Raw genomic sequence first — 27077 nt, 5'->3', positions numbered from 1 at the left:
TGGATACATTTAAATAGTAAAATAGGAGTTGGCCGCATCAAGTTAAACAGTTCGTTGGACTTAGTCTCCAATTGGGTGCAATTAAACCATTTCAGAAGAAGAGGCTGCACAAAGATAATGTAGAAGAGTCCAAACCACTAAAACTGATGTGGAAAACTTATAGCATGGAAATATAGCATTTTTGTTTTCATCCACCACACTTTGGTAATAAAGGAAATACAAACACTGTACGAGAATATCTTTCATCTCTTTATATGTATGGTTACCCTAACTAATTTCAGGGCTAACATCTATTCATAATGTTATTCAACATCAATATTGAGATAATTCCCAATGTTTCACTCATAATTCTCCGGGTGAAAATATTTTGAGAACCTTTCATTAATAGAGAAAAATGAACTATGCTCTCTTCGGGCTGTCATTACTGCATGCATGGGCACTAAATTCATGTAAATGTGATCATCACATAAGGGACCATTTACATTTTTGTAATTACTGTGGTGGTATAAAGAAAAAATCTGCAGCCAAGATTTGCGTGAGACAGCTGGAATAGTTGTGATCTTTGAAGGTTCACAGTAGATTTGTTCACAGCATAAAAATGAATTGATGTCTTTAGCAAACACAGAAAAGAAAAGGCTTAAAAAGACATCAAGAAGAAGAATATGATTAAATATTATCACAAAGAAAAAAGTCACAAAAGAGCAGTCACCACAGTAAAAGCTGACTGAATGTTCTCATGAAAAGCCTTTCTTTACATGTCAATCTTAAAGTTAGGTATTTTTCAGAGTCAGTTATGGGGTAATTGAATGTTTAGCATGTAAGGTTCTTATAATTGTCCCTCCAACTTAGTAGTGAAATACTTGGTCGGTTGGAAAAGAGACCTGTATTCAGTGACATAATTCCCAGGGAATTAGTGACACTTTAGTTAAGCGTTGTAGTGTCTGAGGAATTTTCAAAGGATTTCTTAGTAATCAGATGTTTCAGACGGTAGCCGCTTTGATTAGGGAACTCACAGTATACAAAGCTCAGGCAAACTTTCATCAAGTAATCACTATGTGGTCTGTCAGAATTAATGTCAGCTCAATGTTGATGTCATACCCGCAAGCAGTTTAACATTTTTATAGTCAACAAACCATTTTCAAATGGAAAGAGCCATAAGCATTCACAATTTATTGAAGTGGTATTTTGTACAAAGTGATTTCCTGATACTAATAATCATCAGTGGTGCTGGGGTAACTTTGAACTCTTCTCTCAAATGAAGCTCAGCGCAAGTTCAGACAGGAAGACCTATCACTCCGTATTGCACGTCATGGCAATACTCGCTCCCTTCACTAGATGACAGGGAGCGCCACTCCTCAGCTAACCTATCACTCCCCTCCATTCACAAGCCTAATTATCGCACCTGTTAATCCCTCTATATATGCTCTCCCCTTTTCTATCAGCTGTCTTTCAGGTGCCAACGCGCAACCCTCCTCCACCCCTTCGCCTCCTGCTTCCAACTCAGGGCCAAGCTTAACCTCCTCCCTTCCAACCGGACCTAACCACTTATCACCATCACCAGTGTCTAGACCCAGGGGGGTTCATCGGAAAACCTGGGCCTAATCGCCAAACACCATTTAATTCCCTTGTTATAAACTGTCATCATTATGTTTCATTTATATAATGTGACCGATAATAAACATGTATTCCATACATTACGTCTCTCCTGATTGAACTACCATTCTTGCTGTTTTGGAGTATTTAGAGTTACTTCTAATTTACTTGAGTATTTTCATTTTATGCTATCTCAAACTTCAACTCCACTACATTTTTCTGATAGCTTTATTTGCCAGGGATTATGATTAGATCAAGATTTTAAATCAAAACAGATGATCGGTATATGAGGCATGATGCTGTGTTACAGGTTCAACTATTCAAAAGTATACAAAGCATTGAGGATTATCTCTATCTCCACAAGCTACTTATATTTGTCTGTCTGTTTTAGAGTTATAACGCAAAATGCAAAGGCAAGAAACAAGAGAGCAGCTGATTCTTGAGTCTGTGATACAGTAGGATACAGATGTTGTGGAAACACGAAGAGTAGCCAGAGGGATTTTTTTACAGTTTTGGTGCATTTTCTAGCCTGGAATAATCAGCACTACAGAAAAACAAAACTAATTTATGTGTTAAAGCCCAGAATCAGCCTTTCTCTCATCGTCAACAAAGCAGCTACATAAAGATAACACTTTCTGCAGTTTGTAATATTTGCTTTAAGGATTCATGTTCGGGAGTCGTTTTTGGTTCACATTACATTGACTGAAGTGCCTCGTATAATAGCAGAAACACCTGAATTCCTCCTACTGGAGCATTTACCCTGTTCTGCCTTTGTTATGTTATATTCAAATGTGTTATTTTCAATGTGTAAGTGTCATTGGAGTTGTTTTGCTTGGTTGTGAAGCAATGATTGCTTTTCTTTTTCAGAATAGTTCAGATTTCTGTTTCTTTTACTCTACTGCGGGTATTAGCCGAAGTAGGAATTTTGTTATTTTTAAATTGCTTGCGTGTGCAACGTAACCTCATGCCATCCATCATCTTTGTAATTCCTCTGAATTCATCACAAAAATGTAATTGACAAAGCCAGAAACAATGTTCCATTCACTTCCAAGGACATCTACAGTACTTTGGCAAAAATGACACAAAAATACTGCCAATAAAGTAATGAAGTATTTTATGCAGGAACTCATAATAAAACTTGAAAATGTTTTAGAGTGCCACATTTGTGATGATTATTACATCAGGACCGGCCTGAGACTATAAATTATGTTTCAATGAGACACAGATGGAATTGACCATTTATAGCAAATAATTACTTTTGGCAGAAAATGCTCTGCTCTTTGAGTAAACTCTTAAAAAAAAACACATGTGGGATGGATCTGTATTTCTGTATCAATGTACCCAAATCTCTGACTTTTGTTTTGACTTTATACGGTTTATCTAGAAGGCAACAATAGGGTAATGCACAACTTAATTAGCTTTTCCTGAATTAATGCTATACTGCATTATCATACAAATATAAATTCATTAGCATTTTAAGACACCAATGTATCACTAGTGTGGTTCCAACTGCGGATGCTACATACAAAATTAGCACAAACACAGTAATACTTACAGTCAACACAGGACGGCATGGCCCGGGTGGTGCCAGCGACCTGTCCAGGGAAGCAGGAACATTTGACAGTCTGAGACCTCTCCTCAATCTTGTTCTTGTTGCAGCAGCGATGGGCAGCGATCACCTCACACGTCCCTGCCTTCACGTGCACTGAGAAACAGACAGAGACTCTGTTTAGTACACCACGTTTATTTATACTAGTGTTTAATCCAGCATGTGGTATACAGTAGTATCTAACATAAACAAGTATGGGGACAGAACAATTGCCTGGTTTTAGAAACAATAATAATATGACAACAATTAAACAACACTGCCAAAGTCTAACATTTCTTCACCGTTTCACATAGGTGAAAAGTAAACTGTTGCTATACTTCACTTAGAGGATCTGTAGATAAGTGCATGTTTAGTATTCTGCATCCATTCTGCAATACACAGGGAGTCAAATGGTAACTTGGTCATTTGAAAGAGAGAAATACAGGCAATGCTTGTATGAGAACACACAGATTTGATTGCATGCTATTCCAATTCCAAGTGAGAATTAGCTTTAACACTAATGAAGGGTAGATGTAAGAAGACCATTCATTTTTTTCTATAGCTACCACTTTGTGTGCACATTTCTATACACACACTTTAATCAGACAGCTGTGTGGTTAATTAACAACAAGTTCACCCCGAGCATAGAAGTCCCTTGAGTCAGCTAAGCGAGGGAAGAAAGAAATCACTATACATTTGAAGATGTGTGATGCCAACACATGGCCCTTTCATACCAGCCTTTTATCAAATACGTAAAAATGTCAAGGACAAACAATAAGCCTTGTCAAGTAAACTGTGTGTGTGTGTGTGTGTGTGTGTGTGTGTGTGTGTGTGTGTGTGTGTGTGTGTGTGTGTGTGTGTGTGTACACCCACAACAGTGTACGGTATACTGATTCATGTCTTAAGCTATGGTTGACTTTGCATGTTGTGTGAGTGTTTATACAGTCTGGGGGTTGCAATAGTCGCAGTCTGGTGTGCGTTTTACTCTACACACAGTTGTTGGAAGTTACTGCTATTTACATTACAAAAGAGTCAGCCAACAATACAACAAAGGGTGCACACTGCGTGGCAATGAAAACTAAAGCAGCAATACAATGACTCTTTCCAAAGAGTATTTAAAAGTCAAGTAAGCTTGAAAGACATGAAGAACTGAAAGACATGTATGAATATGTTAAACAGGATAACAGAGATTTGAAAAGTTCTTAATTTGCTCCGTTAATGAGGAAAAGACAAAGCAGCACCCCTGCAAAGCCCAGTCCAATTAAAATCTCAGTGAAAAGCACAGTCTAATATCTCACCCATTGCGTGCCTGTCTCTCATGGTTCTTTCATGCCGTTTGATTTTCATTTTTGATCCACTAGCAGTGGATGGGGATATTGGTTAATTGATCTGTCCACATGTATGTCCATCAGTCCAACACTTTGGTCTACATTAAGATATCTCATCAACTACAGATTGCCAAACATGTGGTCTCAATTCCCATGGCTATCTGACAGGTATTCCCAGTGACTTTGCACTTTTGAGTTTCATTTCTATGCAAGAAATATCCACATGAACGGAGATTTCTCTGAACCAATCTCTGTCAATTTTGGTTTTTACATGACCTTTTCTCAAACGCCGATTTCAGGCCAAATGTCAGGTTTGTACTAATGACGAATTAATGATCAGTTTGCCATCAAATGTCTCGATTTGTTTCTCTCCCCCATGGATGAATTGTATTGACTCTGTTGATACTGTGGCTTCCTTTGTGCCACTCATGAACCTGCTTACTGTTACATTAGTGCTTGTAAACCTTAATATTAAATCATTTAGTAAGCTGGGTAAATGTAGGGAAACCTTTTTGAGTTTGACATTTGTATCACCTTTCATTCTAAGGCAAATATCCAAATCAACAGTATGTCATGTACTTGTATGCCCTATGTATTCACCCTTTAAATATTGCTAGTGGGCTTTTGAGTTTCAGATTTGTCTGAGATATGTCTTATTTTAAACTCCTGACTTCTCTCTTTGTGCAACATCCGAATTGACTTTCTTGTAATTTCATTTTCTGGCTTGACAACTTTGTTGTCTTATATTCAGCTCAGAAAAAAAATCAACACACGGAGTAAACACCTTAACCCCAACCCCTACAGACACACAGACCCCTACAGGCACACAGACCCCTGGCCCTTTTTAAGGCTCAGTATCTGCAGTAGTAATTGACTCAGCATTAGTAAAAGCGCTGATGCACTAAGCTGGGCGTATCTATGAGGCGGGTGTGTGAGCACTTTACTGGAGCAATATAACATTTAATTGAGGCTTGATTACAAAATTAATGTAAATAGATGGCAGTACATTTTTTTTATATGGACCACAAGTAAAAGGAATAGGAGACATATGATTGAATGGTTGAGTGATTATTTTGGCACTGTTTGAAAGACGGCCTCCTTTTTTATACGCATACTTTCATTGACAGCCTAATTGTTGCCTTTTGAAGGTATTACTCTGTAAGGTTAATTTGACATCTTTTAAACAATAACTCCTGCAAGGTGACACTAATGGTTTTAAAATCCCAACTGTAGTTTCTCAGACAAGAACATTGAAGGCATGAGAAATTAAGCACTGAAGCCTCACTGACCGAAACAGCTTAATTATTATAATTGTTGTGATTGCTGCTATTTGTGTTTTTGACGAAATGCATAATGTGGTTATGAGGTCTACTTGTGGTTTTGATCCTCTTAATCAACCTTTTAAATAAAAAAAATACTATATCATTAAACTATATTTATTAAAGAAAACTACAGATTTCGAATCTGACAATATAGAAACTGGCAGTATTTGTTTTTGCTCATAATGTGAGCTCATGTAGGTTTACTCTGAACATACGTCTCAATGGGTCCATTATTCAACCATCAAAACGGTTCTGTTTCTGATTTGATTTGTGCTGGATATGTTGAATTTTTCATTGAGCACTCAAATTCTTTTTGGGAAATTTGTTTCAGACCTCCCTAGTTTGCAATAGAGAGCATTATGAACCTGAATGGAGATGTGCATTATTTTAGATTTTATAGTTTAAGTAATTTCCTTTTTTGGTTTTTCATGTTCCCACACCAGAAAGTAGGAGATGGACTTAACATCAGTAATTGAAAAGTAAGCAGGCATTGGCAGACAACATGTACCTGATGTTTTCTTTTGACTCTTTATCTCGCCTCCTCCACTATTTTTACTTGCAGAGTGAAAAACAGGAAGAACCTTTGTCTGAGCTTCTAGAAGTGCAGAAAGCTGCCGATGATGTTGGCAATATTGTAGTAAACTAACATTCAAATATAAACCTGTCTCAAACATGACTTAACGCTGTTGTTTGGTGAAAATATCCTTCTAAGATGACTGTATTAGAACACCCTCAAATCTATCATCATATGATTTTAAATATGATACTATAACTAATTATTTAATATGGAGCAAAAAAGGACTGAGGAGTGAAATCCACCAAAGATAGAATGTGACGAATACTCACAGGGAAACAGTTTGGCGAAGGCATGTGTGTCTACAGTGTGTATCGCACTCTCTAGCCGAAAATGTCAACGGTTTGAGGCTGTGTTGCGCTAAAATGTTATTAATTACCAATGTGCCAGATAGTGAGTCAGGCAGGGGGTCACAGACTCCAATAAACTCTGGTAAATACTCAGTTAAACTAGGCATTACTCACCACATGGCATCTGCAGAAGGACACTCACACAAATGAATACATAGCATTTACGCACATAGTGTGTGCGTGTTGCTTGTGTGAAAACTAATGATGCTAAAATACACAAAAAAAGCTTCCAGTTCAGCGATACATACGCTGTAACCCTCTTTTTATTTCATAAGCGCCGGCCATCTTCCTCTACAATCTGTCTTTTTCACCCCATCCATTTTTGCTCTCCAGCACATCATCATTTCCTTCATCCATCTCAACTCATCCTTCTGCTATTTCATAAATGACCCCACCTTTTCTCAATCTCTCTCTCATGTTTCCTATGCTCTCCATTGCTCTTAGCTCTGTGTAGCAAGCACAGCAGGGTAGCAAACCATTATCCTCAATCACAGGCCCTATATCAGAGAATTTCTACACTTATGTGTTCTACCTCTCTTACCTTGTGTCTTTCTCACACCGATTAGATCTCTCTCCCTCTCTAAGCCCCCTGCCATGTCACTCCATGGCATGAGGACGTGTTATCCTGGCCCCTCTTAACACAGCAGTGTCTGTTAACCCCATTTAGTAAAGATGATGTGCAGCTGACAGACTAGCAGATGGACAGATTGCCTGAACAACCAGCTGTGTGTGTGTGTGTGTGTGTGTGTGTGTGTGTGTGTGTGTGTGTGTGTGTGTGTGTGTGTGTGTGTGTGTGTGTGTGTGTGTGTGTGTGGCCTAGCATTACTATACTTGTGGGGACCTACATCTGTTTACACAGTCACGTGTGGGGACTCACCTCCCTTATGGGGACAAATTGGAGGTCCCCATGAGGGGAATCATTAATTTTAGGGTGAAGATCTGGTTAGGTTTAGGATTAGGGTTAGGGTAAGGTTAAGGGTTAGGGTTAGGCATGTGTTGGTTATGGTTAAGGTTAGGATAAGTCTCCAGGAAATGCATGTAAGGCAAGGCAAGGCAAGTTTATTTATATAGCACTTTTCAACACAAGGCAATTCAAAGTGCTTTACAAAAAATGAAAGACATTAAGAAAATGGCATTTAAAATCAGTAATTAAAAAGAAAAGCTAATAAAATAAACATTACAAGAAAAAATACATGGATAAAAGTTACAGTGCAGTCTAAGATATGAATAGTTCAATTAAAAGCAGCGACAAAAAGAAAAGTCTTCAGCCTGGATTTAAAAGTAGTCAAAGTTACAGCGGACCTGCAGGTTTCTGGGAGTTTGTTCCAGATATTTGGAGCATAATAACTGAATGCTGCTTTACCATGTTTAGTTCTGACTCTGGGGACAGAAAGCTGACCAGTCCCTGAAGACCTGAGAGATCTGGATGGTTCATAATTTAGCAGGAGGTCAGAAATGTATTTTGGGCCTAAACCATTCAGTGCTTTATAAGGCAAGGCAAGGCAAGGCAAGGCAAGGCAAGGCAAGGCAAGGCAAGGCAAGGCAAGGCAAGGCAAGGCAAGGCAAGGCAAGGCAAGGCAAGGCAAGGCAAGGCAAGGCAAGGCAAGGCAAGGCAAGGCAAGGCAAGGCAAGGCAAGGCAAGGCAAGGCAAGGCAAGGCAAGGCAAGGCAAGGCAAGGCAAGGCAAGGCAAGGCAAGGCAAGGCAAGGCAAGGCAAGGCAAGGCAAGGCAAGTTTATTTATATAGCACTTTTCAACACAAGGCAATTCAAAGTGCTTTACAAAAAATGAAAGACATTAAGAAAAGGGCATCATTAAAAAGAAAAGCTAATAAAATAAACATTAAAAGAAAAAATACATGGATAAAAGTTACAGTGCAGTTTAAGATATGAATAGTTCAATTAAAAGCAGCGACAAAAAGAAAAGTCTTCAGCCTGGATTTAAAAGTAGTCAGAGTTGCAGCGGACCTGCAGGTTTCTGGGAGTTTGTTCCAGATATTTGGAGCATAATAACTGAATGCTGCTTTACCATGTTTAGTTCTGACCCTGGGGACAGAAAGCTGACCAGTGCCTGAAGACCTGAGAGATCTGGATGGTTCATAATTTAGCAGGAGGTCAGAAATGTATTTTGGGCCTAAACCATTCAGTGCTTTATAAACCAGCAGCAGTATTTTGAAATATATTCTTTGACACACAGGAAGCCAGTGTAAAGACTTCAGAACAGGAGTGATGTGATCCACTTTCTTAGTGTTAGTGAGGACTCCAGCAGCGGCGTTCTGAATCAGCTGCAGCTTTCTAATATATTTTTTAGTGAGACCTCTGAAGACACCATTGCAGTAGTCGAGTCTACTGAAGATAAAAGCATGGACAAGTTTTTCCAAATCCTGCTGTGACATTAGTCTTTTAATCCTAGATATATTCTTTAGGTGATAGCAGGCTGATTTAGTAACTGTTTTAATGTGACTGTTGAAACTCAGGTCAGAGTCCATGACTACACCTAGATTTCTGGCTTTATCTGTTGTTTTGAACATTGCAGACTGAAGCTCAGCGCTAACTTTTATACGTTCTGCCTTGGCTCCAAAAACCATTACCTCAGTTTTATCTTTGTTTAATTGGAGAAAGTTCTGACACATCCAGTCATTGATTTGTTCAATGCACTTACTCAGTGTTTGAATTGGAGCATAGTCTCCTGGTGAAATTGTTACGTAAATGTGTGTGTCATCTGCATAGCTATGGTAACTTATTTAGTTGTTTTTCATTATCTGAGCCAGTGGTAGCATGTAGACGTTAAAGAGAAGAGGCCCCAAGATGGAGCCTTGAGGTACCCCACATGTCATATTTGTCAACTCAGATGTGTATTTACCTATAGAAACAAAGTTGTTTCTGTCCTTTAAGTAGGATTCAAACCAATTTAGAACTGTTTCCGAAAGTCCCGCCCAGTTTTCCAGTCGGTCTAGTAATATGCTGTGGTCAACAGTGTCAAACGCAGCACTGAGATCTAATAATACTAACACTGAAGTTCTGCCACTGTCTGTGTTTAAGTGGATGTCATTAAAGACCTTTACAAGAGCAGTCTCAGTGCTGTGGTTTGGACGAAAGCCTGACCGGAACACATCAAAACAGTTATTTAAATGCAAGAAATTACTCAACTGTTGAAAAACTACTTTTTCAATGATTTTACCTAGAAATGGGAGGTTTGATATGGGCCTGTAATTGTTCATCACTGAAGCATCTAGATTATTCTTTTTTAAGAGCGGTTTAATGACTGCAGTTTTCAGGGCCTGTGGAAAAATACCTGAGTGAAGAGATTTGTTTACTATATGAAGTAGATCTGAGGCCATGCAAGGCAAAACATCTTTGAAAAATCCTGTTGGAATAATATCAAGGCAGCAAGAGGAGGATTTCAGAAGTTGTATAATGTCCTCTAGGTTTTTATCATTAATCTGATGGAATTGTGTCATGGTGTTTGAATTGATGTTAAGTGGACACAGAGACAACACATTTGCTGTTCCTGATGCAGAGGCACTGACTGCTTGTCTGATTTTCTGAATTTTGTCAGTGAAGAAGGAGGCAAAATCATTGCACGCCCTGGTGGATAGAAATTCAGAGGCTACTGACACTGGGGGGTTGGTTAGTCTGTCGACGGTAGCAAACAAGGCACGTGCGTTGTTTTTGTTTTTGGTAATGATGTCAGAGAAGGAGTAAGTCAATGTAATGTCCCCTAAAGTGATGTATACATGGTATGTGTGTGTGTGTGTGTGTGTGTGTGTGTGTGTGTGTGTGTGTGTGTGTGTTTCGCACATAAACCACTGATATAGCTCTCTTGGTCTCAGCAGGGTACTTCTTTGAAATGTCACAACACTTCTCGTCGTAGGACACCCAGCAAGAAGTCACAATGTCACCAATCTACACTTTCATCACCATTATTTTTGCAGGACCACTCTTTGGTAGAAAGCCTATCTTTGGCTAACTGTTTTTCCACTCTCTTTTAATGTTGTGTTTTCTGCCTCCACTTGGACAGGAAATTGAGAAATCCCAAATCCTTTATGTATGTCAAGATCCCAGGAAGTGTTCACAGCTTAAATGTCAGCTCATGTATCTCTATGGTGCCTCGAAAGGTTTTTTGCCACAGACATTCATTACAGCAGAAGCCACTCTAACTAAGAAACACATTTACAAATGACTCAGGTCATATTAAGATACTGATACTGATATGTTAATGCTTTAGGTGTGATTTACATCGATGGGCAGTAAGCCAGCTGGAGACAGAGACCAATGCTTACATAATATGTGGTAAAGGCACACACTGTACGAAGGTGGAACAACCTTTTTAGTCAAACAGTGTGTTCTTTGTCTGTAGCTTTGATCAAAAATAACACACCTCAGTTTTTGGATTTTTTTATCATTTAACACATACCAATGTTGTCGTGACTCTATAAAGTAGCCACATTACTGCTATAAAAACAAACAAAAGCAGCCATTGTAAGGGGACATTGTAATACTTTTGTAGTCAATAAATGAAACATGTACTGATGTTGATTGATGTTGGCTCTTTTTATACAGTAAACAAACACCTTTGTAGATGTGCATTTAATGCCAAGAGAGTGTGTTGGCAGACATTCCTTCATCAATTACTGGCATGATGGATTAGGCATACCAGTGAGATAAACATGCCTCTGTTTTTTTATTTTTGTGGGTACTGGTTATACAATGCTCTGATTGAAATGCCCCTGTCTTACTTTTGAAGCTGAGAATTGACCTTGTGGTGAGTCCTACATAACTAACACAGTAGAAAAGGTTCTTCAAATGACACTTTTTATCCATGGTGCATATAGATGCCCTATATTCATCACAGATTTAGTACGAGTAAATATTTAAGTATTTCCCCAAGGCCCTTTGTGTTCTTTTCACAAAGAGCATATTTTGAAATGGATATTCAGTTCAGACTGCTTGCCAAGTTAATTAGACTACAATGTACATTTCTCAGTGCATGTGTGTGTGCCCATCCGTGCATGTACGTCCATGCATTTGTGTTAATAATTAGATGACATTGGCCTCTGAGATGGCACCAATCTATTAGGAAGCTGCAGCTAATTCAGAACGCTGCTGCTCGAGTCCTCACTAACACTAAGAAAGTGGATCACATCACTCCTGTTCTGAAGTCTTTACACTGGCTTCCTGTGTGTCAAAGAATAGATTTCAAAATACTGCTGCTGGTTTATAAAGCACTGAATGGTTTAGGCCCAAAATACATTTCTGACCTCCTGCTAAATTATGAACCATCCAGATCTCTCAGGTCTTCAGGGACTGGTCAGCTTTCTGTCCCCAGAGTCAGAACTAAACATGGTAAAGCAACGTTCAGTTATTATGCTCCAAATATCTGGAACAAACCCCCAGAAACCTGCAGGTCCGCTGCAACTCTGACTACTTTTAAATCCAGGCTGAAGACTTTTCTTTTTGTCGCTGCTTTTAATTGAACTATTCATATCTTAGACTGCACTGTAACTTTTATCCATGTACTTTTTTCTTTTAATGTTTATTTTATTAGCTTTTCTTTTTAATGACTGATTTTAAATGCCATTTTCTTAATCTCTTTCATTTTTTGTAAAGCACTTTGAATTGCCTTGTGTTGAAAAGTGCTATATAAATAAACTTGCCTTGCCTTGCCTTACCATTCATTATGAATCGTAAACACAGAGCAAATAAAAATTCTGTTTAAGAGCCTGCCAAGAAAATTTGCATTGAGAGAAAGCGAGGCACACACATTGGACCATGACGGTCTTCTCTTTTACTCAACCCTGTTCTCTATTCTATCTTCATCCCACCCCTCTTTCATCTGCTGCCACCCCATTTCTGCTCAGTTATTCTTAAAATGGTACATACAGTAAGAACAGGTAAAGGTACTGTCTGGAAGAACTGTTGTCTTTCCTCCATGAATTCCTCTTTGATATAACATATACACATCTGTATTAAATGTCTATACTCGTGTGTGTGTGTGTGTGTGTGTGTGTGTGTGTGTGTGTGTGTGTATGTGTGTATGTGTGTGTGTGTGTGTGTGTGTGTGTGTGTGTGTGTGTGTGTGTGTGTGTGTGTGTGTGTGTGTGTGTGTGTGTGTGTGTGTGTGTGTGTGTGTGTGTGTGTGTGTGTGTGTAGACGTTTGCCAGACTGATCAATGTCAACCCCCAGAGCAGCTTGGCTCCTTTCAAAAGCTAATGTCCCTCTCTGTTATTATAACCCTTGGGACCAGTAGGGTAAAAACCATAGACTGTATAAAAACACTAGCTAGAAGAAGAAAAGCAAGCATGGCAGTCGTCCAGGGCATGTGCACGTTGAAGAACATGGTTTATATCAGGATCAGTACAGCTCACATTGTACTGAGTAATATGCCTACAAAAATAATACCTTAATCTTGTTTTCTTGGTTTTACAAAATAATGAATGCTTATGAATGTGTTTTAGGCAAAACTGAAATTAGAGACAAGATAAGTTTAGTCTATTTTTCACTTGGATAGCCTGGAGAAAAGCAGATATGTATACATTTCAAGTTCTGCCTTCATTTCTTCACAGAGCTCCAAACAACTGTTACTAATGTCCAAGAATTGACGACATCAGAGCAACTTGCTAGAGCAGGAATTCATCTTTTTATTCCACATGCTTACGAGTTTTCCTAATGTTCCCTAGTTTCTAAAGCACCAAAAACACTATAATACCGCGACTGACAACAGAACAATGAAAAGCACACACTCGGCCCCGCAGCATGGTTGCATCATATGATTTTTACATGTTCTGCCCAATGAAGTAAACATGAAAACATAACATGTGCTTGCAACAGCTGAAGATTGCAAAAAGGCAGCTAAACATGTCTTTCAGCTTGTCTTTATGGTCAGTACTGGCTTTCTTTTCAAAATGGCATAGTAAAAAGTCGTCTAAATGCAACATCAAAACATTTGTAATTGCCCTCCAGAATGACACATTTAGAGCTTTTCTCAGCAGGATATGTTTTCCTTTGCTTACCAAAACAGAAACAAATCAATGTAAAAAAACATGTTTGCGGATCTGCTCCTTCTAAGATTATAATTTAGACACTATAACAACTGTTTAATTACATTTACTGATTTTTACATCTAGCTAGTGTCTGGTTTCTACCAACCCTTGAGGGAAATATCTGCATCTTTAGATGAAAATTACTCCCGTATTTGGAACTGGGCAGGTAGTGTATAGTGAAAGATGTTTTTCATTTAAAACTCTAACTCACTCTAAGGTTGAGGCGAGCTGCGGGTGTGAATCTCTGATGGTTGTCATTTCATACATTGTTATTGTAATATTAATAATTAATGTTAGACCAGCTGTCGGTTAAGTGTTTACAAAGATGAAATATAGAAGCATACTGTGTCTCGTTTGACAAAATAAGAAAAAAAGACCATAACAATTGTTAAAATCATTGTAATTTTGACCCAAATGCTTATATGTATGTAGCAAATCGGTAAAAAAGTGTAATTGTGAATGAAACCTGAAGGAACTAAATGTAGTGATACCATTAAATAGCATTGTTGTACCTTTTTGAGAAGTCAAAAACAAATCATCAGCCACAATAGTGCCTTTGATAAGAAAAACAGCAGGTAGAGCACAGACTGCATGCCGAAGCTGCTTTACTCAGCACAATTTCTCCAGTCCTGACACACACTCTCCCTCAGCTCAGCGACCCTGAATAACTGACTGACCACAGCGGTCGTTCCTGCTTCACTGTGACAAAAAATGGGCAAAGAAAAATGGCATCTGGCTTATCAGAATTTTGATTTGAAAGGAAAAGCTAAATATAGTGGACGTCCATACAGAGGGAGTCATCTCTGTCGAAGAACATGCTTGCCAAAAACCACCCAACCCATTCACAGATAGTCTTGTGAGTTTGCATAGAAAACAAAAACAGCTGGAAAAACTCCTAGCAATGGTTTTCTTATTACATTTACTCCTCTGTCACTGACTTTTTCCTTTTCACCTTAACAAAGTGACAATTGTGTCATTAAGGATGTGATGAGCCGCCTGCTAAACCACTCCATCTGTAACAAGCTCCACCCACCACCACCCACCCCCCCTGCACTAATCATCCGCACAGCTTGTGCCAAATTGTCTTCTACTCTCCAAAACCACGCCTCTGGTTCTCCGTCGCTGATCTCTATGCAGTTTTAATGCAGCACTGAGAGGGAAATTATCTCCCACACACCACCACCACTGTCCTTCTGCTACATCACACAAGATATTAGCTCCTGCGATAAGACAGGCGTGGTGACACATGGCGTGTTGTGACACACCAGTAACCCGCCACCACAATCCCTTACACCCCACAGCAGCCCATTTGTACTAATTTGTGCTTCAGGCGAGATATTAGGGCGTTGAATTGCGTATAAATTGTTAATATGCTCAGATGTATTAACACAGCATTGCCACTCAGCCATTAACCTGTGCTGTGTGTGTGTGTGTGTGGGTGTGTGGTCTAGCATTACTATACTTGTGGGGACCTAAATCTGTTTACATAGTCACGTGTGGGGACTGGCTTCCCTTATGGGGACAAATTGGAGGTCCCCATGAGGGGAATCATTAATTTTAGGGTGAAGACTTGGTTAGGTTTAGGATTAGGGTTAGGGTAAGGGTAAGGTTAAGGGTAAGGGTAAGGGTTAGGGTTAGGCATGTGTTGGTTATGGTTAAGGTTAGGATAAGTCTCCAGGAAATGCATGTAAGTCAATGTAATGTCCCCTGAAGTGATATATACATGGTATGTGTGTGTGTGTGTGTGTGTGTGTGTGTGTGTGTGTGTGGGCTCATGTTTTAAGCCCTGTGTTAATTGTTCACTGCTGACTGGAGGTGACTTTTTACAAGACCCCGGGGGATGTCTAGGTCTCCTTACTCATCTGTATTTCTGTCTCCCTCCTTCCCCTTCCCACTCTTTCCCTGAATTTAGAAACCCATCCAGTGCATTGGAGGATTTGCATCTTCTTTCCCCTCCTACAGTGTCTAATGTGCATAGTTGTGGGGGAGCTCAGAGCCATGTCAGCCTATTTTCCTTTCTCCGACTGGAGCTCTCTTTCTTTCTACCTCTGCCTCTCAGTCTCTCTCTTCTCTGTGTCATTCTGGCAAACCAGTATAGACACAGAAACACAATGATTGAGTTGAGTCCAAACACCACCCTCCTCCGGTTTTCTCTTTGTCAGTCAGCGAACAGAGAGGAGAGATCTATAGCGCCGCAGCCGTGTTGATGATGATTTCATTCTGTCTGAATTCTGTGCCTGTCAAAGGAATAAGGACGGACACTCGTAAACGCCAGTCTCTGCGTATTTCACTCTAACAGGTTGCCAGGTGTACAAGTGCACGTGTGTGAGTTATGGTCGTTGTTTATGTTACTCTGTTGTAGAGGTGTCCTTTCACAGATCTAGATAAATAGCTTGCTACCACCTTGTTACCCTAACTCTGTGAAAGACCGAATACTCCCCATATGTTACACCACCGGTCAACACAGAGCACATTATGTTTATGTTATCCTTTTTTGTCTGAGGTTAGTGGTTCTCACAGCTTCTTTGGAAATGTTAGTATGTTTTATCCTGTAGAATAAAAATAATCATAATGTTTGGTGCTAAAACTATAGATGAAATTCCTTTAGATGTGGCCCCGCAGTTCGAAGCATGATGAAAGACTGCTAAGGATTTTAAAAAAGGTTGAAGTTTACAGTCAAATCAGTCATTTCAAAGTCACATTTAGTGCTTATCCACCATCACAAAGGCACCTTTTGATGTATGCTTGTGTTGTTGGCCTACAGATGCAATAACAAGTGATGAATAATGACATACGGCCGCCTCAGTTTCCGGACAGATTACATTCTTCCTGTTTACAGCCTACTCTTATGCACAGACTGATTCCTGTAAGGGCTTCAGTATTTATGACGGTGACATTTCAGACCAAAATAAACTAATTTTAATTGTTTCACTGCAAATAATGGATCTGTTTAGTAAAAGATATGTGTCTGCTACTTTGGAGCATAGGCGGCGCCAGGGGGGCTAGGGTGCTGAAGCTCCCCCTAGGATAGCCATAGCACCCCCCAAGCACCCCCAAGAAATGTATGTGTCTTTTTTTTTTCTTATGTGTGAAATTCATAATTTGAAAAATGATTGATTCAAAAATAATATGCCACAGTACAGAACAAGTACTTCTGGGTCTCTGTGTTTCATTCAAGCTCGGCTCTGTGTGTGTGTGGCAGGCCCGCATTTAGTGTGATTAAGCGAGCGAGAGAGAGAGAGCACACCGTGCCAGGGACCATGCTGTTAGCATCTGGTTAGCTAGCGGCACTAACGGATATAAGGAGCTGTTTCTACAACAAGGTGAAGGGAATGTCCTCTCCTGTCAGACTGAGGGACTCAGGTGAGCTAAAGGACTCTCTGAGTGTTTAGATAGTTTACTTAGTCTAAGTTATCTCAGTGGGTCTCAAACGGTTTGGTCACGATTTATGTAAACAATTATTTCCGAGGCACACCTACATATGATCATTATAGTTATAAAACAATAAGAGAATAAATGAAAAACAGGTATGAAATACTATATGACAGTAAAACAAGAATACAGGTTAAAAGGAGAGTGATTTGTATATCCATAAAGAAAAAGAAAATCTGTTTACAGTTCTGTTTCATCTGGGTGTTGAGAGATGTATCCATAGATCTCTTAATTTTGCTCTCAAAGTGCACCAGATTGATGCTTTTAACTTCAATATTAAAAAAAAAATCTTCCCGGGGGAGCATGCCCCCGGACCCCCCCCTAGAGTATATTAGGTCCACCCCCCACTTATAAAAATAGCACTTTACCCCTGCTTACACCTATATGCCGTGAGCTGATTATCGAGCCTTCATTGTAACAGGTGTAATGTGTATGTGCGTGTGGGGAGTGTAGCAGTAGAAAATTCAACTGTAGCGCCCAGTAGATTAAGGGAAAACCCTAAATGTTTCATTTCATTTCATTTCAAATCTTTATTTATACAGATAAATCCCATTGAGATCATTGATCTCTTTTTCAAGGGAGACCTGCTCAAGTAGTTCCACATGAAACATATAAACATAAATAGAACAACAAAAGGACATCATACAGCATCATTTACATAATTATCCACATAAACAGGTACCTATAGCTTCCGATTGAGTAGCATCCAACCGAGCTTTAAAAACATTTAGTGGCACCAGATTGTTCAGTTTCCATTTAATTTGCAGACTATTCCAAGACAGAGGAGCTGCGCATCTAAAAGCTGTCTTCCCTAAGACAGTCCTAGCAGTTGGCACATTTAATAAAACCACAGCATTCGATCTCAGGCAGTAGCCACTTACAATTTTCCGTGAGATCAGGGAGCAGATATAAGATGGAAGTTTCCCTAACATGGCTTTGTATATAAAAATGTACCAGTGACTGAGCCTCCGTACAGTTAGTGAAGGCAAACCAGCCCTTGCATACAGGGTACAGTGATGGGTTAATGCTTTACAGTTTGTCACAAATCTCAGTGCACTGTGATACGCAGCATCTAACTTGACCAGGCAATGGGCAGGTGCATTCATATACATCAAATCACCATAGTCCAGCACAGGTAAAAAGGTCACAGTGACTAGCCTTTTCCTGGCCTCAAGCGAGAAACAGGACTTATTTCTGTAAAAGAAACCTAGCCTAACCCTCAGCTTTTTAAGCAGGTTATTGACATGAAGTTTAAAAGTGAGACAATCATCAAGCCAGATACCAAGGTATTTGTAACAGGTAACCACTTCAAGTTTTATTCCTTGCGTAGTTACAATATCTAAAACAGGCTCTGGTGTCTTTTTAGCTTTAGAAAAGAGCATTACCTTGGTTTTCTCAACATTTAAAAGAAGCTTTAGTTCAGAGAGCTGAGTCTGAATAATGTTAAAAAACATCCTTTAATTTAACACCAGCCTCCTTAATGGAGGAACCTGCACAGTACATCACGGTATCATCCGCATAAAAATGTAAAGTAGCTTCATCCACATTTTCACCTAAACTGTTGATATATATGGAGAATAAAAGTGGACCTAAAACAGAACCTTGGGGAACACCATTAGCAATGTTTAACCACTCAGAAGACAACCCATCAAAGTGAACACATTGGGACCTTTCAGAGAGGTAGTTCACAAACCACCCTACTACTGGCTAGCCTCTGCTTTAAAATGCGATGATCGACAGTGTCAAACGCTTTTGAAAGGTCAATAAATAGAGCTGCACAACTCTGCTTATTATCTAAAATACGCGCCACATCATTCACCACTTTCATTGTGGCAGTGATGGTGCTATGTTGTTTTCTGAAGCCTGACTGATGTTTAGACAGGATGTCATTTGTACATAAAAACACCTTTATCTGTTCACTCACTAAGCGTTCAAGAACCTTAGCCAGAACTGACAACTTAGAGATTGGCCTATAGTTATTTAATAAGGTGGCCCCCCCTCCTTTTAGCAAAGGCAGGACATACGCTAACTTCCACAATTTTGGAATTGTGTTAGTGCTGAGGGAGAGGTTAAAAAGAGTAGTGAGAGGTGGAGCAATAAAATCTGCAGCTATCTTTAAAAAGAAAGGTTGTCCGGGCCAGCTGGTTTCTTAGGATCTAACTTGGTTAAAGCTTCACGAACAACATCAGCAGTAAAAGGGGTAAAACTAAAAGGGTTTTCCAACACACGTTTTTCAGAGTCACATACTGTAGTGTTCACAGAAGCAGAGTTAGTGACAGAATCAAAAAGAGAACCACAGGACACAAAATGCTCATTAAAGCAATTTAGCATAGTGGCCCTATCCGATATAGAGCCAGATGCTGTGGTAATGCACGGAGGTAGCTCATTACGGATATCGCCGGTGGATAACGATTTAATGGCTTTCCAGAATGTTCCAGGATTATTTAGATTCTTTGTGGTTACTGACAGATAGTACTTTGATTTAGCACTTTTGATTTGCGATGTGAAGCTATTTCTTAGCTGCCTAAAACGCAGCCATTCTACCTCTGAGCCTGATTTCCTAGCCTTTGCCCAGGCCTTGTTTCTCTCATGAAGGAGACTAGACAGTTCAGCAGAAAACCAAGGATTGTCTCGTCCCTTTACTCTAAATTTACGCAGGGGTGCATGTCTATCAATGATCTCCATAAAACCAAGAAAAAAATAAGACCATGCGGTTTCTACATCAGCACACAGATCGATTTTACCCCAATCAAAATCAAACAGATCATGAACAAAACCCTGCTCCACAAAATGTTTTTTGTCTCCCTTAATGATAATGCAAGGTTTAACCTTTTGGACCTTAGTGTCCCTAATTGTGGCTACAACACAGTGATCACTCAGATCATTTGCAAATACTCCCACAGATGAATATTTATGGGGAACATTAGTTAAAATGAGATCAATTAGGGAGGATTTATTAGGGGACTTAATGTTAGGGCGAGTAGGACTGTCTATAATCTGAGTAACATTTAAAGAGATACAAAGGTTTTTAAAATCCTCTGACACTGCAGTTAACCAGTCCCAGTTAAAATCTCCAAGTAGCACTATTTCCTTATAGTCTAGTTGTGATAAAAGATTAGCTAGTGAAGACAAGGAGTCTTTGACAGCTGAGGGGGGTCTGTAACAGCCCACCACCATGACCTGTTGACCCTTTGCCACTTCTATATTTATGGCTAACAATTCAAATTGCTTACTGATCGATTTGGAAACTAATGTGGTTACACTGAACTTATTCTTAACATAAATGGCAACGCCACCACCTTTATTAGGCCGGTCGGTACGATACACATTAAAACCATTTAAGGCAATATCAGAGGCCAAAATAGATTTATTTAGCCATGTTTCTGATAAAACAATGACGTCAGCGTCAGTTGAGCTTGCCGAGATACGGACAAAATCTAGTTTACCTAACAGACTGCGCACATTTAAGTGGATGAAACCCAACCCAGACCTAGCTTTAAAATCAGCAGGAGTAGCGATCTGACTACTACTACTGGGCGGACCAGGGTTAGGTTGTACATTTCCTGACAGTAATAACAAAACAAAAAACAGGCATCTTTTCCTCTTAAACGACACACATACATTGTCATCTAATTTAGAAACACCGGAAAAGTCTGCGAGAGTGTGATTTGAGCTTAAGCAGTCCTGAAGAACCGTCATCGCAGGAAAACAAAAAAGACAAACATATTTTGTCGAGCAGATTGTCTGTGACAAGGCAACCGGTAATTGTTTGAGCAACACATCCGAACCTTTGCAGGGGATGCCCACTGCGGGTGGCAGAACAGACCTGAATCCAGTAGACTTCTCAGAATGACTAGAGATCTTCTCATAGTCCAAAACGGTTAACAGGCACAGCAGAATCCCGATATGGGCCATTTTCCCAGACCAGCACACAGTATCCGCGATGTTCCTGGAGAAAAATCAGCACAGCAGCAAAGGACAGGCAAAAACAGCAGTGTGGAAGCGCTCCGGTCCCTCCGTGGTATCCCCGGGGTGAAAGCAGGCCTCTGCAACAGCAGAACCAGGACAGGTGGAAAGCAGGCCCCAGCGGTGGTAAAAATCCTCCTCCGCACAGCAGCACACGCCCGGTGGAAGCAGGCCAAGCCCGAAGCGTGGATCCACTCCGTCTCTCCGCGACGACTCCGGGGTAAAAACCTCTCCAGTACAGCCGTATTCTACAGGTGGGAGCAGGCCTCCGTAGATCGCAGATCGCAGAATAGCAGGCAGCAACAGGTGGAGCCGCTCCGTCTCTTCGCGACGTCTCCGGAGGAAAAACACCTCAGTACAGCCGTACTCGACAGGTGGGAGTAGGCCTCGGCAGATCGCAGACAACTAAAACTACTACTTGTATAAGCAGGGATGGCTAAAAGTTTGTAAACAGGAGAGCTAGATGCTAACAGATGCCAGATGCTAACAGGTAGTGCGAGCCTGTAGAAATTGTGACTGCCTCCAACAAACAGTTTGAGCACCCTCTGTGATACGTCAAGCTACCCCACAGCACCCCCAAAATAAAATCTCTGGCACCGCCACTGCTTTGGAGTAGACTTTAATGGCGTTGAACTTTGACTTTGAAATCACACTGTTGACCAATTGGAAATCTACTTCATAGTTTTGACCTTTTAAGGGAATAAAGAAAACGGTAAAAGTCCTAGTCAAATCAGCTGCGTTTCACCATCCAGTTTTATAATGCAATGCCAAAAGGTAAGCAACACCAACAGAGCTTTGCTCTTTGTGAACATTTGACCATGAACAAAACTAGCCATAATCAACGGTTACCTCTGCCCTTTCTACAAGCAGTCCCAAAGCTTTCATCACAACATGTTTCATGAATGCATGGAAGGCTTTCATCGTGCCACTCTCTGGTATGACCCAGCACTTATAAATATGGCAGATCACTTTTGAAAGCTAGCCAGTTGTTGACAATGCTCTCAAAGATGTATCTGATGTCTTGGGGATGTACAAATACTCCTTCTGTGACTTTTTCATCCTGATATTTACTTAAACATAACACACTGCAATTTATGGTTTCAGCCATGGAGGCTGTTGAGCTTTGCATTTCATCAATGAATACATTTTTATACCGAAGTGTTTTTGACAAGAAAATACTGTAAATCAACATCGATTAATCTAACAACCTTGTCAATGCATTGTATTTTTTATTTGGTCCCTTTCTTATGATTGATACTAATGTTAAAGTTATTGAAACTTAAAGAAGCATGCGACACATGTATCATTATTGGCTGTTTAAAGGAAACATAGTCCCTTTTTCCATGATGCAAAGATGCATTGTTCCTGGTTAGAGTTAACATTTCACAAAAATAAAATTGTGGTACACATGAATCAGCACCTTGAGAAAAGACGAAGAGCATTTTTGTTTAAAGAGCTCCCTGCTTATTTCTGTCCTAATGTACGCAGCCTTGAGCATATTATACATGAAACTAGTTTAAGCTTTCTTTAAAATCATGTTTAATATCATCCAGATACAACAAACAACTGAAGCCTCATCCTAAATTATTTTAGATATAATAGCTAAACCACTCTGTTTCATAATGATGGTCGGGTCATATTTCAAACACTCCATTGGCCATTGGACATTGACAGGTGATCTGATAAGCTCAGTGATTAGTGCGTTTTGCCCATCTCTTCTTAAGGCCTCTTTCTTTGCGTCAGCACTTTCTCTCTAACTGCATTCATCAGGACAGATCATTACATCCTTCCACTCCTCTCCTCTCTTGCCTTTCTCTCTCCCTCATCCCATCCCTCACTACCAAATGAAAGGGAAACCCTGGTGTGTCTGAGGCTGGCTGGCAGCAGAGCCAGAGGTGGAAAGATGAGAAGAAAGAGGGAGTCTAGATGAAGGCAAAGTGAAGGAATGAGAGGAGAAAAGAGCACAGCCTGACTGTAAATGGTGTGAGGGAGATGAGAGTTTGTGGGGTTCAAGGCATTTATTTGTCATACGTACATAGCTACAGTGTAGTTATGTTGATGAAAATCTTAGGTCACAGGCTCCACCAACAGTGCAACACAATAAAACAGAAAAAATAGTGCAAGTAAGTTAAAAAAAATTAGCCAGGGTAATTGATAACACCTGTGTAGGTGTGCAGGACCCTTTAAAGGCACTATATGCCCTTTTTACACCCACACTTTATTCACTTGCCTGTGCCTGATTAGATCCCTAATCAGGACGGCATGGGCATAAGGTCCTTTACAGTACTTACATCTCCGTGACTCTTCTGTTGCACTTTAATGCAAATGTTTTTAGGGCAAGTGTGCACAAATTTGAACTTTCAACAGTGCGTCCTTCTTGCATTTACAAAACAGAAAAGGATAAGTGTGCGTGGGATTCAGATAAGATAACTTGTGTGAACCATAACTAGCCACCTCATGACATTAGCAACATACTCAGTCTACATGGAGATCAGGTTTTACTTGATATTGTGTTATTAAAAATCAAATACATGTGTTGTCTTGTAGTTGTTGGGTTAGGGTTAGTTGCTGTGTAACATAAGACAACTGCTTCGTTATAAGGTTGAGGATAATGGATTTGCGCGAGTTCACAAGTAGAAACTTTGAACTCGCGCAACTCATTCAAAGTTTTTAGAATGAATTGTCCAAGTGCCGAGTTAAGATGAGATAACATTGAAATTCGAGGAATCAAAGGTTTTGACAGCTGTGTGGGTGTGCAAAGCTTTTACAAAAGGCCCAAATAACTTTCTGTTTTTGCATATCCCTTTGAATCTCACATCGTCGGAGAATGGAAACATTTATTTTTTGTTAAACTAAATCACACCAAAGCTGTTGCAGCACAGCAAATATCCTGTACTTGCTTCAGGCAGCTTGTATAATTCACAAGGGAAGATATTAAAGAACTCGGTGGTAGTGTTTCATTTCAAGAAAATAAATACAATAGCACATATGTATTTGATACACACTTCACAGTTTCCTTAACAATAGCATTTGTATTTGTTTCTGTAAGTTACAATCTGCAAGTTTTGCTTCAAGGGATCCGAGGGGAGCTGTGGGCTATATTGCTTATTTATATATTTGTGAGCACAAGAAGCTGTTATGTTTGTTTTTACCCTTCCCCTATCCACATCTTTTTCACACATTTAAGGATTTTATCTTTTGGGATCTCAATATTGTGGGCTTTGTGAGAAACACTTAAAAGCAAAAATACAAAACACTGGCATTTTGAAGTCTTATCTGTAATTACAATTCTACAGAAATTAGTTGATTAAAATATCGAAGGGGAAACCTTTTCTTAATTATCAAGGAGGCATTCCATGATTAATTAGGTTTCCTTGCTCTTCACATGTCTTCGTAATTACATTTTTGTACACAGTTGACACACAACTTAACTTGATCCCAAATGTCGCTAAGTCATAGACAAGTTTACCTGTCTTTGGTGAATTAGGACAGTATGTTGTTTGGGTAGGAGGATAGCGATGGAGATGCTTGTTGGTAGAGAGAGGCCACTGTTCAACATAGTGAAGAGAGGATAAATGAGTTTGTTAGGGTTCAAATAATATATATGTAACATAAAACACAAATTGAGTTAAATGAAATGTGTAAATGTTGGTATTGATAAAAATACAAGTAAGGATCTAAAGAGCCAATCACTGTTTTGAAAGATGTGCAAACTCAAGTCAGGGTCATCTTCTTTTGAGATACATCATTACGTTTCAAGCAGCCCACACTATCATCAAATTATCCGCATATACAGATTCTAACCCGTGTTAAAAGCAGTAAACAAACAGGTCAACTCAATTAATATTTCTGGCTCTCCTAAACATAAGTAGAGCACTGATTTATTCTCGTAGTCTGTACTGTATGTTCTAGCCAAAGCACTCCTCTGTACAAAGATACTTTGAAATCCCACAAATGCCACACAGAAAGTAGCAAAAGTCAGAGAAGAAGCCCATTTATTTAAGGGACATCTCTCTCGTGGTTGAAAAATATAATAATTTATATTAATCTGAACCAAAATAAGCATAAAACGCTCAGCGAGGGATTGAGCGATTTTTGCTTTAATGCAGCCCACAGAGTATTTACAGTGGTGTTCTGCTAGGATTAGTTGTGTGAGAGGATTAGTGAAGCTGCATTACTGCTGTTTTATTTAACTCACAACAGCAAAAGACAAAAAATAAAAGCCTCTTAGCCATATTTAGGGAACATGAGGCTGGACAGTGAGAGCAGCATGTTTTCTGTCCTCTTTAAAGACCTGTATTGGAAAGGGATATGCATAAACACACACGTTTCTCACACACACAACCTCCCACCTAATCTTTAATCTAGTAATCTGCTGAAAGTTGTCCCATGTAGCATATGCTATGCAAGGAAACACTGTGTCATTTCAGATAAGGCGATGATGTTGATGAGAGTGCAGCATATGCAGATACCGGCAGGATCAACAGAGTGGGAAACTCACGGAGAGAGGAGAGGATTAATGCAAAAAAGACTGGCAGGGAGAGGGAGATGTGCAGAGGCAGCACATTACCTCTCTCTCCCTCTATTTCTATTCTGCTTCTCTCTCACTCTCTCCCACACACTCTTTCCTTGCATCAGCATTGATCACAGTACATCAGTAAAGTAAAGAGCACCCCATCCATCAGTGCATGGCTGTGGAGCTGCTGTAAAGAATACTAAAGCTGCTCTCCACAGTCGATGCACACGGAAACACAATCATATGCATACTGTTAAATATATCAACATTAGCATTAAGCCGACCACAATATCACTGCTAATCCTCTAAAATACTACTACAGCTGAGACCACACTCCAGGACTGTTTACAATGCTAAACCAAATAGCAATATTTTCCACAATCACATTTCTGTCAAAGCAGTCACGACTGTTGCCAATTTTGCATTGAGCAGTGTATTTGTCCCACTTTTGACCCAAATCTTTTAACTTAATTACACAAACACAAACTTTTATATTCTACAACTATTTCGCTTGTTCTATCTACAGTGGTGTTCCATTATCTCTGCATGAATCTAACGGAAACACTCACGAATGATTGCTTCATATGGATTCTTTTGGAAAATGTTTGAACTGGCATGGCTACATTTTTCCTGCCAACATTCTCCATATATATATATATATATATATATATATATATATATATATGTGTAGCTTCCATATGGGAAAAGTATTTTTCATTCATTATTTAGAGAGCTTCAAGCATGCAAGCTCTACTGGGAAAACTCTGGAAAGAGGCTTTCTTGCTTTAGATCCACTTATCAGTTGACAGGCAACACTTGGGAACCATAAACAACAAACAAAACAAAAGAAGCTACAATATAGGTAAAGAGCGTTGTTCTTGGTTACATTACACAATACACAATGACGAGAAAACAAAAGCTTTGGAGGGATTTCTGCCTTTTTTCCTCGCCAAACATCTGGTCATTTGCCAAATCTCCTGAGACTGTGTATTCAAAATGTGTACATGGGGAATGAAAAGGAAAGAAAACAGGGTCAAACGGCCCCCTAGGAAGCAGAGCAAAACACTTTGATGTGCCTAGAGCTTGAATGGTTGCAAATTATACAACAACATGCAAGGAGTCATGTTTTCTAATGGTTATTTTAAATTATACAAATAATAAACAACACCTGCAGTGAAATATACAAATGATCTTCGTAGAGTTTTCTGGTTTCTTCTCCACAATTTTGGAGATTAGGTGAATTTGAATGTCAAATTGCCCTTATGAATTTGAGCACAATATGCGCATCATATATGTTTCATAATGTAAAGTACTCTTCCTCTTGCCCCGTAAAGATTTAAAGCCCACATTGTGAGTATCAAACGATAG

General features: G+C 39.6%; 1 protein-coding gene across 1 annotated transcript in view; it reads right to left on the bottom strand.

The window, feature by feature from the left end:
- The window catches only part of LOC117541977 (chemokine-like protein TAFA-2), an 89167-nt gene that overhangs the window by 4988 nt on the left and 57102 nt on the right, over positions 1 to 27077 (bottom strand). Inside the window, exon 3 of the mRNA XM_034209372.1 lies at positions 3149 to 3298. Coding sequence (XP_034065263.1) covers positions 3149 to 3298 — 150 coding nt within the window. The remainder of the gene's footprint in view (positions 1 to 3148; positions 3299 to 27077) is intronic.

The sequence above is a fragment of the Gymnodraco acuticeps genome, unplaced genomic scaffold (genome assembly GCF_902827175.1).
Source record: "Gymnodraco acuticeps unplaced genomic scaffold, fGymAcu1.1, whole genome shotgun sequence".
Taxonomy (NCBI): Eukaryota; Metazoa; Chordata; class Actinopteri; order Perciformes; family Bathydraconidae; genus Gymnodraco; species Gymnodraco acuticeps.
Note: the sequence above shows the minus strand (reverse complement) of the source record. Positions and strands in the feature narration are given on the sequence as shown.